Source organism: Aspergillus caelatus (assembly GCF_009193585.1).
Source record: "Aspergillus caelatus strain CBS 763.97 unplaced genomic scaffold BDV27scaffold_205, whole genome shotgun sequence".
Taxonomy (NCBI): domain Eukaryota; kingdom Fungi; phylum Ascomycota; class Eurotiomycetes; order Eurotiales; family Aspergillaceae; genus Aspergillus; species Aspergillus caelatus.
Genome location: NW_022475468.1, coordinates 24,663 through 39,854, shown reverse-complemented (window position 1 = coordinate 39,854; position 15,192 = coordinate 24,663). Strand labels below are relative to the sequence as shown.

Below are 15,192 nucleotides of genomic sequence, written 5' to 3'. Positions count from 1 at the left end.
GACCATTCCATAACCCTCTATCTTGCCTAGCCCATGTATATCATTATCCCACGTATTTTAAAGACAAGAGTAGTTGGTTGGTATACCCCTAAAAACTAAATACCGCCGGAGCCCACAGAAAACGAAGTACCTCATGCTATGAAAGAATTCCGTTCATGTCCGACTTCTATACCCTCCTTTTATCTAGCATCAAACAACAATGTTAATTACATTGCCCTGAGAACCTATACCAAAACTCAACCAAGCCCAAATCCCACCACTGAGAAGGCGGCCTATAAATCAAACCACATTAGTGACGCCTCATGAAGTCTGGAGGTCTGAAAGAAGTTGCTTATTTTTTATATTATAGCCATTCTAGCTCCACCAGTAGGGTTGTTTATGATTTGCAAAGTGACTTAGAATTATTGGGTATATCGATAATATATGGAACATATGTTTTATCCTGGTTGTATGGTGAGAATGCATTTTCGTTGTGTAAAAGATACACGATCCAGGGACTTGGTCTGAGGGAACGTTCAACTTATTCTGCCGATAGTTTGTTTAGGTGCCGCGTTGTTTAGGTTTAGGTCTCTTGTTTGTTTGTTTTGGTGAAGCCACGGAGTAGTGACGGTGCTCGTAGTAGTTTTCAATTACGGTGGGGGTTATGGTGGGGTGCTTGCGAGAGGGAATCTTTTCAATGAGTACTTTTCTTCGTACATTTATGCTTTGTAGATCGAGAATTGTGTGTGTCCTTCAGAGATTTAACAAAAGAAATAGTATGATTGCTAGCGGGAACTGTACATGATTGGAAATCCTAAACTGAACATGAAAAAAAGAGAATACTCCTGCTCGAACATCTTTATCTAGAGAAACAGGTTTGATTATTTCCCCCCCATTCATCCTATCATCAGTCTACAAAAAGCGGAATGATAGTTTACATGCCCGGGGAAATTAGCTTGCCCTCGGCCCTGCTGTTAGGGTGCCAGCCACCGGCATAAGGGGCCTGTCCGAGCTCCTGGGTATGCTCCCTGATTTTAGCCTCGAGTTCGGGGCGGAAATGACGGATAAGACCCTGGATGGGCCAGGCGAAGGCCTCACCCAGAGCGCAAATGGTGTGGCCCTCGACCTGCTTGGTCAGCTCCTGGAGCATGTCGATTTCACGCTCACGGGCTTGGCCGGTCTCCATACGCTGCATCATCTGCTGGGTCCACTTGCTTCCCTCACGGCAGGGAGTGCACTGACCGCAGCTCTCGTGTCTGTAGAAGCTAGACAGACGCGAGATGGCACGGACAATGTCGGTGGACTTGTCCATGACGATCACGGCGGCAGTACCGAGACCGGTCTGGTTGTCCTTGAGAGCATCGAAGTCCATGAGCTGATCATCACAGACAGACTTGGGGATGACGGGGGTCGAGGAACCACCGGGAATGACAGCGAGGAGGTTGTCCCAGCCACCGCGGACGCCACCGCAGTGACGGTCGATCAGCTCACGAAGAGGGATGGACATCTCCTCCTCGACGGTAACGGGGTTGTTGACGTGGCCGGAGATACAGAACAGCTTGGTACCGGCGTTGCGCTCACGACCGAATGAGGAGAACCAGTTGGCACCACGACGCATGATAGTGGGGGTCACAGCGACGGTCTCAACGTTGGTGACGGTACTGGGGCAGCCGAACAGACCCACAGCAGCAGGGAATGGGGGCTTAAGACGAGGCTTGCCGGCCTTACCCTCGATGGACTCGATCAGGGAGGTCTCCTCACCACAGACATAAGCACCCATACCACGGTGAATGTAGACGTCGAAGTCGTAACCGGTTCCACAGGCGTTCTTGCCAATCAGACCAGCCTCGTAGGCCTCGTTGATGGCCCGCTGGAGGACAGTGGCCTCGTGGTAGAACTCGCCACGGATATAGATGTAGGCAGCGTTGGCGTTCATCGCACGGCCGACAACGAGACAGCCCTCAATAAGCTTCTGGGGGTCCTTGCGCATGATCTCACGGTCCTTGCAGGTTCCGGGCTCACCCTCATCGGCGTTGACGACCAAATAACGGGGTCTGGGGTCCTTATCCCAGTCCTTGAAGTTCATAAAAGACTATAGGGTCATTGTATGTTAGACCCTAGGGGTCCGAAACCGTCTCTCGATCAGTACTTACGTATTTCAATCCAGAGGGGAAACCAGCACCACCACGGCCACGAAGACCAGAAGCTTTAAGTTCCGAGATGAGCTATAATTTAGCAAAAAAACCTGCATTAGCATTGAACCAATCCGAGATAGAACACGCCACAGGATGATGGTCCATGGCAAATGGCCGAATGCCTACCCAGTCATCGCCCTTCAGAACAATATCCTTGGTCCTATGCCAATCGCCGTACTTCATTGCTGACTTCAGATCGGCGCCATGGTGTCCGTAAAGGTTTGTGAAAATCCGGTCCTGGTCCTGCAGACCGCCATGATGCCGTACTGGGGGGGCGTTGTCCTGGACGGTCGCGAAGGTGCGGGCAGCCTGGCCCTGGACTCGGAGGGAGCGGGAGGTAAGGTTGGTGAGGGTGGAAGACGAGGGAGCCGCCGCTCGAGATATCATTGTGATAGCTGGCCCAATGGCTGCGGGGAGATTCGGGGGAGAGGGAGGAGTGGAAAGGGTTCACTGATGGAGACTCGCTGTCGTTGAGCTTCAGGCGCGGCAATTCCTGCGCTTGCTGAATATCCGCCTTTCGCCCGCCGCTGATTGGCCCCGTAATAATCACGTGGTATATGCTGAGTCAGATATCCATCGGCCTGTCTTACTAATCCTTATGTTTTTGAACTGTATACCCTATATAGACCTCGTTCACACCAAATGTACATGCTTCCTTTTTACTGCGGAATATACAGACATGACTCCGTAGAGAGCATCACTTGCCCTTGCCCGGGCTGCCTTGCGGCCAACAATGCCAACGGTTCCTCTGGTACCTGCACACTTTCTTGCTCCGTAATCATCCATGCCCACCGGAGCCAGTTGGGGGAAAGCCACCAGTTATCTCCCTGCCATTCTCCGGTGAATTTCTCCAAGTCGGAGAAGATAGCACCGTTCCGTAATTTCATACCCTCAAGTACGTTATCAAACATGTCCAACAGCTGCTCGTCATCCTCATCCTCGAGTGTCCATAGCACATCTTCAGGAGGAACTGGGTAGTTCTCGAGAAGGCATCTGGCCCATTTACTGAGTCGAGATGGAAGCGAAACTGTCCCATGGCTAGATTCTCCAGCCGTGTGAGCCGCTCTGATAAAGCAGAGGAACATCGGGAAAGCAAAAGGAGATGCCTCAAGGCTTCCCCTCAGCATCGGGATAGCCCTTCCAGCGTTCTGAGCGACCCCCTGTAAGCACGTCTTGCAGGGCTGTTGCATCTCAGCGGGAAGTATCTCGAGCAAGTCGTCCAACACAAATAGCTCTCCATTGTTTGCAAGAACTGACTGGCGCTCGAGAATTCGCACCTGTATCCGAGACCGTATTTCCTCTGGGAACTTTCCTGGAGGCACACGGACCATATGGGAACCAAGAAGTTGTTTTGTCTCCTCCCAGCTTCCTCCAAAGTTGTGCTGTCGTGCCCGGTTTAGAGTCCATGCTGCAATGACCAAGGCCGTTTCTGACAGCATGATTTGACTGTCGCGATAGATTTTTGCATGGGTCTGCTTGAGATTACCAGGGTTCTGTAGGTCGGCCGCTGTAGATCTTAGTTTTACAATATGTGTGATCAATTCGATGATGATTTGGCTGAGGGCGGCAAGAATGGTTCGCGAGTTACCGTAAGCGTCTGGGATTCGGATGCCTTGCTCCGAGATCTCAAGAGTCTCCAATTCCCTATTATTAGCTGCCAATATCGAGACAGCGTTGAAAAGTGCCGGGGAGAAGATTGAATGCTCCATCGGCGTGTCAGGAGCAATAAGTGGGTAAAAGACATTGAATACGTAGTAGGGATCATCCGTCTCTTTAGTTAGTCCCGGGAACATCTGTAGCTGCTGAGATCTTGCCATCTGAAGTGGACTGCCAGTCGGTGCTCGTAAGCTGACAATACGATAGTCACAAGGATTGTTTGGAAGGCAAAAGCCATAATTCATCATTACTGGCAAAGAGTTAGCTACCCCCACAGGCCACCTAGAATGTATGTAGCACTTACACTGCTCATTATTCCGGGGTCCGTAATTGTTGGAAATCTCCTGACCGGCAGCGACGTCTTCCAGAACTAAGAACACAACACTCTCTTTGCCAGCGCGCCACTCTACTTTTGCAAGTGGGCGATGATTTAGAATGTCAATGAAGGGTAGGAGCACAGAAACATTTTCCTCAGGAAGCTGCCTATCGGGTATCACACCAGAGAGCACTTTAGCGGAGAACGCGCGCGAAACAAAGATGGTCGACGCCCAAAGATAAAGATCCCTATATGAGATTCATCAATTCCGTGTCGTCGGCCATGAGCAGACACAGTTATAGCTTATTACTTACCAGGTATACTTCTCAGCGCCATCAAACCCAGCCTTACAGAGCTCAGTATATACAGTTTCGTACTTCTCCTTTAATAAATTGGCTTTCTGTTCTCTCGCTGCGGATAGACTTGTGCCCTCCAGCCATGCTAGGTCATCTCCTTCATAGTAGAGAGGAGTGGTCAAAGCACCAGGCTGAGGAAGCGTCTTGATATACGGGTACCAGAAACCCTCCTTTCCCTGGAGGTACTGGCCGATCAAAAAAAAGATTGATGATTCTTCCTGTCCCGCCGCTTCCAGAAAGATGCGAGGGAAATGGACTCCGTGCTCAGAGAAAGAAACGGAGTTTCCATCATCTGTGTTGAAACTGTAGCCGATAACATTAAAATACGACATTGTTGAAGTAAGAGGCGTTTTGATGATATGAGTATTACTGGGAACACCATTTTTCCAGTCTTTCTTGACCTGGAGATGCACGCCGCGCCGTTCATCCTTGGCTATTTCAACGCTTTCGTGAAGCTGGCCGCCGTTGTTGACCATCCAGTTTAGCAGTGCGGTATAATGTTCCAGACTGCTGTCATTGTTAGGCCTATACCGAGTCAGACACGATGCCATGTAAACCGGGCATATCAATGGTGACGGGAAATTGACAGGCATGAAGCAGAAAAAAGATATAGGACAATAGCCACATGATTGAGGTGGGGTTAAAATTTGAGAGCCATTTAAAGAGTGCTAAATACAATTCAGAGCTAGGAGCAATAATGATAATGCCAAGTTACTGTTTAGTGGCTAAACAATAGTCCTTTTCATAAGCTACCTTCATCGTGGGAAGAAAAAAGGGAAAAATCGAAAGGAAGAACGTCTAGAGGCTTACCCTTGGGCAGCCGCGCTTAGGGCTGATGTGTCAGACATTATGAGTTCTTCCAGGATAAGACACAGGCTTCCCCCTACTTAACCTGTTGAAAATTGGGGGGTTGCTGGAGGATTGGGTGGTTTTGATATGCAAGTGGAGGGGCAAGGTCGATAAATGTTCGAATGCGGTGTCCCACTTTTACCCGAAGAGGAGCAGGATTTTATAACATTTATACCTGCAATCCGATTAACTTACATAGTTAATACTACTACTAAACCTGGGAACCATGAAAATTGGAAACCAATGAATGCTTCTAACTCAATATTGTACAGTGCAGGTCTCTGCTGAAAAGATATCCTCCCACCAAAGACACAGATAGATATCAACAACAAAACAAAGCGCCAACGAATCGTCCCAAGAAATCAAAATCAAAATCAAAATCAAAATTCAAATCAAAACTAAGAAATCACCAATCCGCAAGAGAACAATGCTTCTTTTTCGGGAATCACTGCAGGACAATAAAACCCAATGTTGCCCAACCTGTAGTATCGAATCGCAAATGCTCCAGCCAGAAGTCACATCAGTCTAACCAACGCTAAGTCTTCTCCACGTGCCAGAGCCTGTAAGCGCTATGCAGTCAGTAGTGTACAATTTTTTTTTTTTTTTAGAGGACTGGTTTCGCCAAATTGCCAAACACGATCCCTCAACACTTAAATCAACGGCCGGCCCCAAGGTCTAGAATGACTTCACGACCACGGTGTCATTCAAGTCTTTCTCCCTGGAACTAGGATTTCAACTAGTCCATCATCTTCACCATCACTGCTGTCATTCTGGTCATCATCACCGAAAGGGGAGACTCCGAACCGAGATCGTCGGAAGCTCTTATATCGTCCAGGTCCAAGATCTGGGTAGCCCAATGATTCGTTCATAATAGCTTCGTCTTCTTCGTCCGAGTCCATCATGTCTGTCCCGCCTGATGGACCCACCATTTCGCCCATGTCGTCATCGTCATCGTCGTCTACCTCGAGAGGGATACGTTCTTTGCGTCTCAGACCCTCACTTCTGCCTTCGACGTCGTCCTCTGATGAGTTGGTTGAGAAGGAATCAGGCGGGCTGAATCCTGAATCAGGAAATGTAGGTGACGAGAAAGGCTCGTCCTTGTTCGCTGACGGAAAGTCTGTTGAGGGAAAGGCATTGGAAGGAGAGCCTCCACCGTCGCCATCGTCATCTACACCAGCAACTACAAACGGATTGGCAGGCCACTGGGAGCTCTCGTGTACGTTCGTCTGCGCTTTTTCTTCACCCTTCTCACCATTCTCCCCAGTGCCTTCAGCCGCCTGCTGCTTTTGAGCAGCGAGTCGCGCAGCTAGCTGCCGCCGTGCCCGAGACGGGCCGAGACTAAGAGGAGCTGGAGGCGGAGGCAGGATCGGAATAGGCTGACTTGTGGAGTTAGTAGATGCCTGTAATTGAGATTGGGTTAGTGAAACTGCAACATCAAGCATACATTAAACATGCAAAGCGTATGCGGGAACTATAAAAGCACAAGAATACAGCGGAGAAAGGGACAATAGCAGTGTACAGAAACGAAGGAGTCAACGTCTAAGCTGAAAGCCAGAGGACTACTAAACTCGTAAAAACTGTTTGGCACGAACAAAACGTCACATGACCCTTGGGAGTTGCGGTTTTTCTTGAATGACTTCATACGTGAATGGAAAGTGCTCCAAGCCAAGCGCCTTATGTGCATGGCCCTCATGTAACCACCACTATTCCCGTCATTCACCATGCGCTGACCCTCTGCAGCTGGTTCACATAGACCAGTTGGGAAAATGCAAAACAAGATGCAACAATGTATACAAGAAGAGAATCAAAGGGGGAAGGTGAAGATAAATTCCAAGACTCAATAATCCCGCATATCGACATCACTAAAGAAATCATCACCCACATTTTCAGAGCCGCCTTCGGCGGATTGATCGCCGAGGTTTCTGTCTTCCTGATCTTCCATGTCTTCATCCTCATCGTCACTTGAGCTTGCAAACCCGCTAAGGAGAGAACTACCTCCGCCGCTGAGACCGAAGGCCCCGCCAGAGACACTTCCTTGACTCATCATGTCAAAGCCCTGGAAAGTAGATCCTCCAGCCGCTCCGTTCAACCCAGCATCTGCAAGAGCCGATGAACCAGTCATGCTTTGACCTGAATTAAGCATGCCCTGGCGGTGACCAATGGACATATCCGGGCGTACCCCACCGAGAATGGCATTATCGCGCTCTCTAGTCTCCGAAAGCGTTTGCTCGACATAGTCTATCCACTCTGGATTTAAGACGTTCTCCATAACAGTCGGAGAAAGCAATTCAGGCGGGTGCCGCTCGCTGAACTTGACAACTTCCTCTGCGATCAGGGTTAAATGGCCCATGTAGCCAAGCCTGATCTGCTTGGTCCGTTGCGTTTCATCACTCCGTTTCTGTCCCTCTACAATCTCCTGGGTTATTCGTCCAGTTTCGAAGACATCAATGGCCAAGACTCGATTATAACCACGTTCCATAGGGCCATTAAACACTTGCTGTATAACGTCATATACAACATTGTGGAGGAAGTTGTTCCACGGGAATCGGAAGAAGAAGCCCTGGCGTGCAAAGTTAGTCATGAAGGATAACTGCGTTTTGGCGCAACCCTTACCAAAATAGTAGGCACAACTCGATTCTCCACAAACATCAGCTTGAGATAATCCCCTACAACAGGCTGACCGTTGGGGTCAAGCTGAATGTCTGGGTGCATGTGTTGCCGTGGTTCACCCTCGGTTGTTTGTACCTCTCCGGCAGAGTCCGTGGAGCTTGAAGCGTCACCAGCCTGTCCAGAAGTGTCAGGCGTCTGGGAGCTTGATTGCTGGTTCTGTTGTTTGGAGGCAAAGAGAGGAGGTGGAGCCGACTCCGACACAGAAGACATCGGAGCAGTTTCCTGTTCTTGATTGTCTGTCAAAGTGACCGGAGGTTCCTTAGGTGCTTCTTCTGTAGATAATCTGTTGTCGCTCGCCTTTTGATTAGTGTCGAGGGTCACCTCTTCAACCTGTTCAGTTATTCCCAATGCAGTAGGAGACATTGGGTCTGAAGAAGGCGTACGCGTTTGCGTGGTCTCTTCGTTTGCATTGTTCTGCTCTTCATTTTTGTGTACTGGCACACCGGACTCCTTTTCTTTTACTGGTGCAAAGCCCTGCAGTTCCGATGAGGATTGCACTTCTTGACCTGAGGTATCCTTGGCTTCAGCAGTATCTTTCTCCTTATCGGCAAGGACACCCGATGAGCTAACATCCTCGAATCCATCCTCACCCGTATTCGCGACCTCAAGAGCTCTAGAGCCCTCGGGAGAGCCATAACCAACCATCGACCCATTGACGAAATCCACTGTAGAGTCGTTACCATCGAAAGCGGAGGTCTCTTCTCTGTCCGAAATGAAAGCGCCCTCTCGTAATAACTTCTCGCGTTCAGCATCCCGCTGTTGTACATACTCCTCGCTCCCGGGTTGGTTCAAGAGAGCCATGTTACTGCAGTGTAACAGCTCAGCCATCAGTTCGCAGGTCTTAAATCGGTCGAAACCTAATGGTTCGATTTTCGCCCCCCAAGCTGAACTTAATCTGCCCCTATCTACGCTCTTGAGTTCCTCGCCGTCCTTAACAGTATGTGTAGAACTTTGAATCAACTTCATAAAGTCTGGGATGTGCTTAGCGAAGATTCGAAGGAGGTTACCAAGATAGATAGGATCGTATGTAGTGGGTAGCGAATCAGGGCTATTGATAGTGTCCGGATCATAGTCAGAGTTATTCTTGCGGATGACCTCAATGACAATACCCACGCCCACAGTTAAAGGGTTGCCGCCCTGTAGCATAGCCTTGATGAGGCTTTCCACACAGGGCCTGGAAACCAACTGACGCGTCAAACTGTTAGGGCCAATACAGGTTTGATCATTCTGCGTTGCGTTCGCGGATATAGTGATTATAGCTTTGAGAAAATCGCCGGCCGAGGTTTGAACCGAGGCTGGCCACTCCGAAGACAAGAAAGAAAGAAGCTTAGGTATCAGGTCTTGTGTTTTGAGCCACTGTGGACTGCGCGTCAGCGATGGGAAAGTCTAGGAGGGGCTTCACCACTATGAACTTACGTCGACGATGCCTTGGCCACCTTCTACCTTCTCGAGACTGATGATCTTAAGCAAAAGGTCCATAACCATGGGGTTATCGATGTGCTGCAGAATCGCTGGGATAATTCCTTCCAAAGATTTGAGGAAATCCAGCATCTCGCTGGTTTTCCTGTCAAAGAGTGTCTCATTCACTTTAGTGAAATAGCTCGCTTGAAGAGAATCTAGGGGCGGCGATCTTCGCAGGAAACCCCAGAAGTCTCGGAGATGGTCAGGGTTCAGCATGATAGAGTCCAATATCGACCATACTTCAGCCGAGAGAATCTCGCAAGCGACGTATGCACGCTTGAGCCGTTCCTTCTCTGCTCTTTCTAAGTCTTCCGGGTCCAAGATATCGTTCAGCGGATCTCCCCGCTTTCCGTCCTCCGTGGTAGCATCCTTACTCCCATTAGTGTCATTGACATCATCCTCGTCATCATCTTCGTTCACTAGGCTAGGGGCGGTAACATGGTCCATAAGGCGTTTCAAGACATTATCATCTCGTAAATACTCTATGAGCTTCGTATTATGTTGTTTAAGCTCCTGAATCAGCTCCGACTCATCCAGTAACTCTTCAAGGCTGACATCAGGCTTGTCAAGAAGGGTATCAATTGAGGAGATACTTGCATATCCACCAAAGCGCCAAAACATGTTGGATTATATAACCGGACGAACAGATTCATGGAAAGGAACAACGTATCACAAGCACTTTTGGGGCGGTTTTTCTTCGCCGAGGTATCGTGATGGAGAGATCTATATGGTACAGAACCGCGGGAGCGACTGGAGTGATTTAGAATGCTCGTGCGGAGCGCAATGATCAGAAATACACAGCGCAATATGTCTGTAGATTGATCGCTTCCAAAGACGTTAAGTTCGTAATATGCAAGTCGTCTCAGAATAGAAAAGGGTGACAATAGTGGGCAAGACAAACACGGTCGGAGCGACCAAGCGCTAAACGTGCAGAAAAGATAAAGTTAGTAATCGTAACTCATGGGCTAACTAACGGCATAAAAGAGTAGGTCGAAGAATCATGGCTTTTAACGACAAGGACCATATGAGGTCCAACAACGTCACGGCCGCCCGGGAAGGGAAAAAGAAGCAACAATGACAAATCAGGGGAGATCCAGACTCGCTGATAAGCAGTCGCTACATGCGTCGAGGGGTCATCAGTAATCCAGAAACATACCTTCAGAACCGAAGGGAGTGACAATGAAGGGAAATAGTCGACAAAACTCCTGGTTATGGGGAGTAAGGTCGGACTAATTAAGTTCGTCAGAGGCACAAACAGTGAATGATGTGCGCAGGCGAAACCAGTCCGTCAAGTTGGAGGGGGTAAAGGTGGAGGAGGATTCGGGTCACTCCATCCGTCAATCAATCAATCAAGCAATCAATCAAGCAATCAATCAATCAGAGTCCGGTAGACAGACAGACCGATGGTCGAAACAGCAAGATAAAGATGACGGGCTGACGCTGGGGAATCACGTTGGATGTGGTGCGCTGGCGGCTGCGTCTGGATCGGCCGGCAACTTTGATCCCTGGAAGTTCGCTGAATCAAAGGCAGGGCGAAACTACCCAACGAGCCCGACAAGCGGCGGCGGGGAAATTCACATTTAATACGCGAGAGGAGGGGGGGGAAACAAGAGAAAGAGAAAGTAGGCAACCGAGCGCTTCAGATCTGGGGGTCTTTAATTATGTATTTGAAACTTATTAAGCTTACTCCACAGGATCTTACGATGATTTAATATTACTCTTAAATTCATTCTCAGGTCACTGACTCTTCAAACGATTCGATCAATCCATGCGTAGTAGTTTGTTCAGCTGCAGACGCACGAGACTCCTTTAATTGTTGCTGGGGACCACCTTGCAGCAAGTAAGAACTTGTATCATGTATCCGGTATGCAGTAAGGTAATGGGTACTGGGTACCCGCATTGGCCATAGCTGCCCGTGCGTATAGTATGTACCAGGTACTTTCATTCTTACCATACCGAGGATGAGACACCCATAAGTACTCTGTACCGCCCATACCTAAATTAGCCTTGTTCACTCTCATTCCTCTGTAATGTTCCTTTGGCAAATAAGTATGGTCACACGTGCTATTCATCTGCCTAACAGACCCAACACCTGTCAGGTGATGCGAAGCCTTAAAACCTACGGAGTTGCCAGTACGTAGTACGTAGTCATATGAAACAGGCTTATATATTCCGTAGATTACTAGTAGTATTCCACGGTTAAACGCCTTAGGCAGCAACGGAAGGAGCGCCACCTTGAGGTTAGTTTTCATTCCTACTGCTTGCTTAGAGATAAAGTCACCTCCGCAGTTGAGTCGCCGAAATACCTTTTTTGCAACTCGCGTCCCCCTTTCCTGTTCAATAGTCATCAAAATGAATCGCCTCTTTGGAGCTAAGAGCAATGCGCCCAAACCCACACTTGACGGCGCCATCGCAAATGTAAGTATTAAGCACTATTTGTTTGTTACTCAAATTCCCCGGTCTGGTTGCCCCGCATGATTAACATCCCGCTTTCTGGCAGGTGGACAATCGTGTTGCGAGCATAGACGTGAAACTGGCAGCTCTCAACTCAGAACTGTCTACCTATCAATCAAAAATCTCCAAGATGCGCGATGGACCGGGCAAAAATGCCCTCCGACAAAAGGCGCTTAAGGTGCTGCAGCGACGGAAACAATACGAAGCCCAACGGGATCAGCTGTCCCAGCAATCATGGAATATGGAACAGGCTGGGATGATGCAGGACAACTTGAAGAATGTGATGACAACTGTGGATGCAATGAAGACGACTACCAAGACCCTTAAGAAGCAATACGGCAAGATCGATGTGGACCAGATTGAGCGGATGCAGGATGAGATGGCCGACTTGATGGACATTGGGAACGAGATCCAGGAAAGTATATCGCGTGCATATGATGTTCCTGAGGACGTGGATGAAGCGGAGCTGGATGCGGAATTGGAGGCGCTGGGAGAAGAGACAATGTTTGAGAATTCGATGGGTGAAAGTGCAATGCCTAGTTTCCTCCAGGATGAGGTGGCGCCACCCCAGTTTATTGACGAGCCCCCAGAGCAAACTAAGGTCAAAGAGCCTGCCAGCGGTCTAGGATAATGATGACCATGGAGATACAAGGTTGTTGGAGTTCTTCGTCATGGGAGCATGGGAGTTAGGATCTTTACATATTCATCTTTAGATTGATTGGGTGTTGGCGTCCTTTTCAAGGCATGTGTTGCTTTACAGTTCAAACTTAATAATGGCCATGTATATGTCTTCTTTTCCCTCCTGTCTACCTGTTCTTTCCCTTTGAGCCATATGATTTCCCAGCGTGTGTTTTTGCATCGGTTGTTAGGCTTTACCGAGACCAACTAAGACAAGCAACGCCACATTCATAACAGCAATAATCAACCATATCAGGATTGCAACCACAGTGGTAATGATATTGTTTTTCATCTTCACCCCTTCGTTTTGGGTCTGGTCTTCGTCGTGCCTAACCCGATCAGATGGGACAGTCATATATCGGTTGCGGCAGGTAAAGTAGACCAGGGGGGCGCTCACGAAGGGGAGAATCACACTCAACACCACTTGACTAGCAGTAAGGGTCTTATCTAGGCCTTTCCTGCCAACGGCACCTGCAACGATGATACTGGGGATTATGCTCACGGATCGAGTGATCAACCTGCGGAGCCAGGGTCTAATGCTCCAATTCAACATACCCTCACTCACCATCTGCCCTGCCATCGTGCACACGATCCCGGCAGATATTCCGGAGAGAAGCAGGGCCAATCCAAAAATCAGGCCGGCAGCTGGAGCAATAGAAGTAGAAAGCAAGTCGTGGATACCCCAGAGATCAGCTTCGCCAGCATCCGGTTTTCCATATAGCGCAGCCCCTGCAACAATCAGGATAGAGCTGTTCACGAAAAGAGCAAATGTGAAAAGCGACAACGCAAGTTCTACGATAGAATACTTCAAGCATCCTCGGATAGCATGAAGAGAAGGTCTATATTCAACCTCCCCGTTGGTGCTTCCTAAACAAACGGACGGGTCGACGTAGCCTTCAGTAACATCAAACTCTTTCAAGCGCGACTGGACAACACCACTGCCGAGAAACATCGAATGAGGCATAACTGTAGCGCCGAGGATTCCACAGCTTTGGTATAAACTATCGCCACCAACACCTTTAGTCAAGCACACCACTCGGTAGGCGACCAATTCCACTTACCCCGTAGACTCTACTATAGCAGACGATGGCAAGTAACCCCTGAATACATCCCCAACTGACTGGTCCCTGATGAGTGAGAGCTGTATGGAGAAGCAAACAACAACTCCTAACACCAACCCCATGACGAAGAATTCAAATACACGTAAGCCCAGCATACTGCCATCCGGTTTGTAGAAGATAAGAATGAAAAGCACATCGGCAAGTGTGATCGCACATCCAGCCACCAAAGGGATCTTCAAAAGGAGGTTGAGTGCAATTGCTGACCCAACGACCTACGGGGGCTTGCATTAGTGCTTCCTCCGGGAGAAATGACAACTTTAGTAGAACTTACCTCCGCAATATCCGTTGCAACAATGGCTGCCTCCGAAAGAAAATAGAGGATATATACCATCCATCGAGGAAGGTGCTCTCGGCAGTTTTCTGCCAGGTTCAATCCAGTTACCGTACCAAGCTTAATGCATAACGATTGCAGGAATATGGCAAAGAGATTAGAAACAAGGACGATGAACAGGAGAGCATATCGATATTCTGCACCGGCGGCAACATCAGTCGCATAATTTCCCGGGTCAATGTAAGCTACGGCGATCAAAAATCCGGGGCCCACAAAGCGAGCAAATTTCACGATACTCTGCACCATACGAGAAAAGGGTACTGTGAAAGGAGTTTTAAGAGAGCGGCGAAGTGATCTACTGTTCCTCTTGGGTGTTTGGCACCCAGAGGCTGCAGAGACCACTTCGCCAGGCATCTTCTTCTCGGACTCGGTATTGTTTCGATTTCGACCATGTAGTTGAGGCTCTACGATCGCGATCCCTTCCCCCTTTGCTGCTCCCACACCAGAAGCATGCTTCCTATGCACCTTGGAATTGGCAATGCCGTTGAGATCGTTGCGAGTCGTTACGTCTGCATTCAAGTCGGACGGATTTTGATTCCAACCCGGATGCTCCAGAGTATCATCGGTTCGCGAGGGGCAGTTCATCGTAGTTGTGAACCGCAGGGAACAACGTGGTCAGCTGCAGAAAATTTTCCGTGAAGTACTTGTGATGTATTCTAAACCGTAAGTACCACGTCGAAAACCAAATCAGAGTAACGTGCGGGAACGAATGCCCGAAATTCCCCGGCTACGGTAGTCCCAGTCCCAGTGCGACACATCAACTAGTACAAAGTGGGCACATACAGTGAGAGGACGACCTGGCCAAGTTGGTTCCTTAACGATCAAACAGAATCCCATTTAGTAAGTCCTTCAGCCGGTTTGGGAAGTGTATGAGTACCCTGGCAGAGAAGGAGGAAAACAAGATCAATCTGTGACCATGACGGCATCTTACTAGCACTGGCCTGTTCTCAGGAGGCGAGTGAAGAGAGAAACGGGTCTATCTTATTCAGCATGTTCCTGAGGGAAGACTGAGGAAGATGGAAAAGTTATTCTCCGCTAAAATTACCTGACTACGCAAGAGGAATAAGAGATCAAAATCAACTGATGAACTGTTTGATACTATATAGATCTAGAGATACTTTTATAA

At 48.7% G+C, this 15,192-nt stretch overlaps 5 protein-coding genes across 5 annotated transcripts; 1 reads left to right on the top strand and 4 right to left on the bottom strand.

Moving 5' to 3' along the window:
- Positions 1 to 655: 655 nt before the first annotated feature.
- Positions 656 to 2,637, bottom strand: BDV27DRAFT_134260 (NADH-quinone oxidoreductase subunit NuoF). The gene is made up of 3 exons (XM_032068264.1): positions 2,301 to 2,637; positions 2,133 to 2,204; positions 656 to 2,071 (listed from the first exon to the last, which is right to left on the bottom strand). The coding sequence occupies exons 1-3, from the start codon at positions 2,559 to 2,561 to the stop codon at positions 914 to 916; spliced, it is 1,491 nt and encodes a 496-aa protein (XP_031923683.1). The 5' UTR covers positions 2,562 to 2,637; the 3' UTR covers positions 656 to 913.
- A 196-nt stretch (positions 2,638 to 2,833) lies between these two features.
- Positions 2,834 to 5,350, bottom strand: BDV27DRAFT_161514 (SET domain protein; the record flags this gene model as incomplete). Its single annotated transcript, XM_032073236.1, has 4 exons — positions 2,834 to 4,080; positions 4,135 to 4,394; positions 4,461 to 5,027; positions 5,313 to 5,350. 4 exons carry the CDS (start codon positions 5,348 to 5,350, stop codon positions 2,834 to 2,836), a joined length of 2,112 nt encoding a protein of 703 aa, XP_031923682.1.
- Positions 5,351 to 5,578: 228 nt separating this feature from the next.
- Positions 5,579 to 10,223, bottom strand: BDV27DRAFT_38653 (SAPS family protein). Its single transcript, XM_032076499.1, has 4 exons — positions 9,438 to 10,223; positions 7,965 to 9,377; positions 7,234 to 7,911; positions 5,579 to 6,751 (listed from the first exon to the last, which is right to left on the bottom strand). Exons 1-4 carry the CDS (start codon positions 10,101 to 10,103, stop codon positions 6,056 to 6,058), a joined length of 3,453 nt encoding a protein of 1,150 aa, XP_031923681.1. The 5' UTR covers positions 10,104 to 10,223; the 3' UTR covers positions 5,579 to 6,055.
- Positions 10,224 to 11,646: 1,423 nt separating this feature from the next.
- Positions 11,647 to 12,684, top strand: BDV27DRAFT_38639 (putative SNF7 family protein (Cta1)). The gene is made up of 2 exons (XM_032076498.1): positions 11,647 to 11,900; positions 11,983 to 12,684. The coding sequence occupies exons 1-2, from the start codon at positions 11,835 to 11,837 to the stop codon at positions 12,565 to 12,567; spliced, it is 651 nt and encodes a 216-aa protein (XP_031923680.1). The 5' UTR covers positions 11,647 to 11,834; the 3' UTR covers positions 12,568 to 12,684.
- On the bottom strand, positions 12,685 to 14,651 carry BDV27DRAFT_167719 (NRAMP family metal ion transporter; the record flags this gene model as incomplete). Its single annotated transcript, XM_032074569.1, has 3 exons — positions 12,685 to 13,615; positions 13,676 to 13,947; positions 14,007 to 14,651. The coding sequence occupies 3 exons, from the start codon at positions 14,649 to 14,651 to the stop codon at positions 12,802 to 12,804; spliced, it is 1,731 nt and encodes a 576-aa protein (XP_031923679.1). The 3' UTR covers positions 12,685 to 12,801.
- Positions 14,652 to 15,192: the final 541 nt, after the last annotated feature.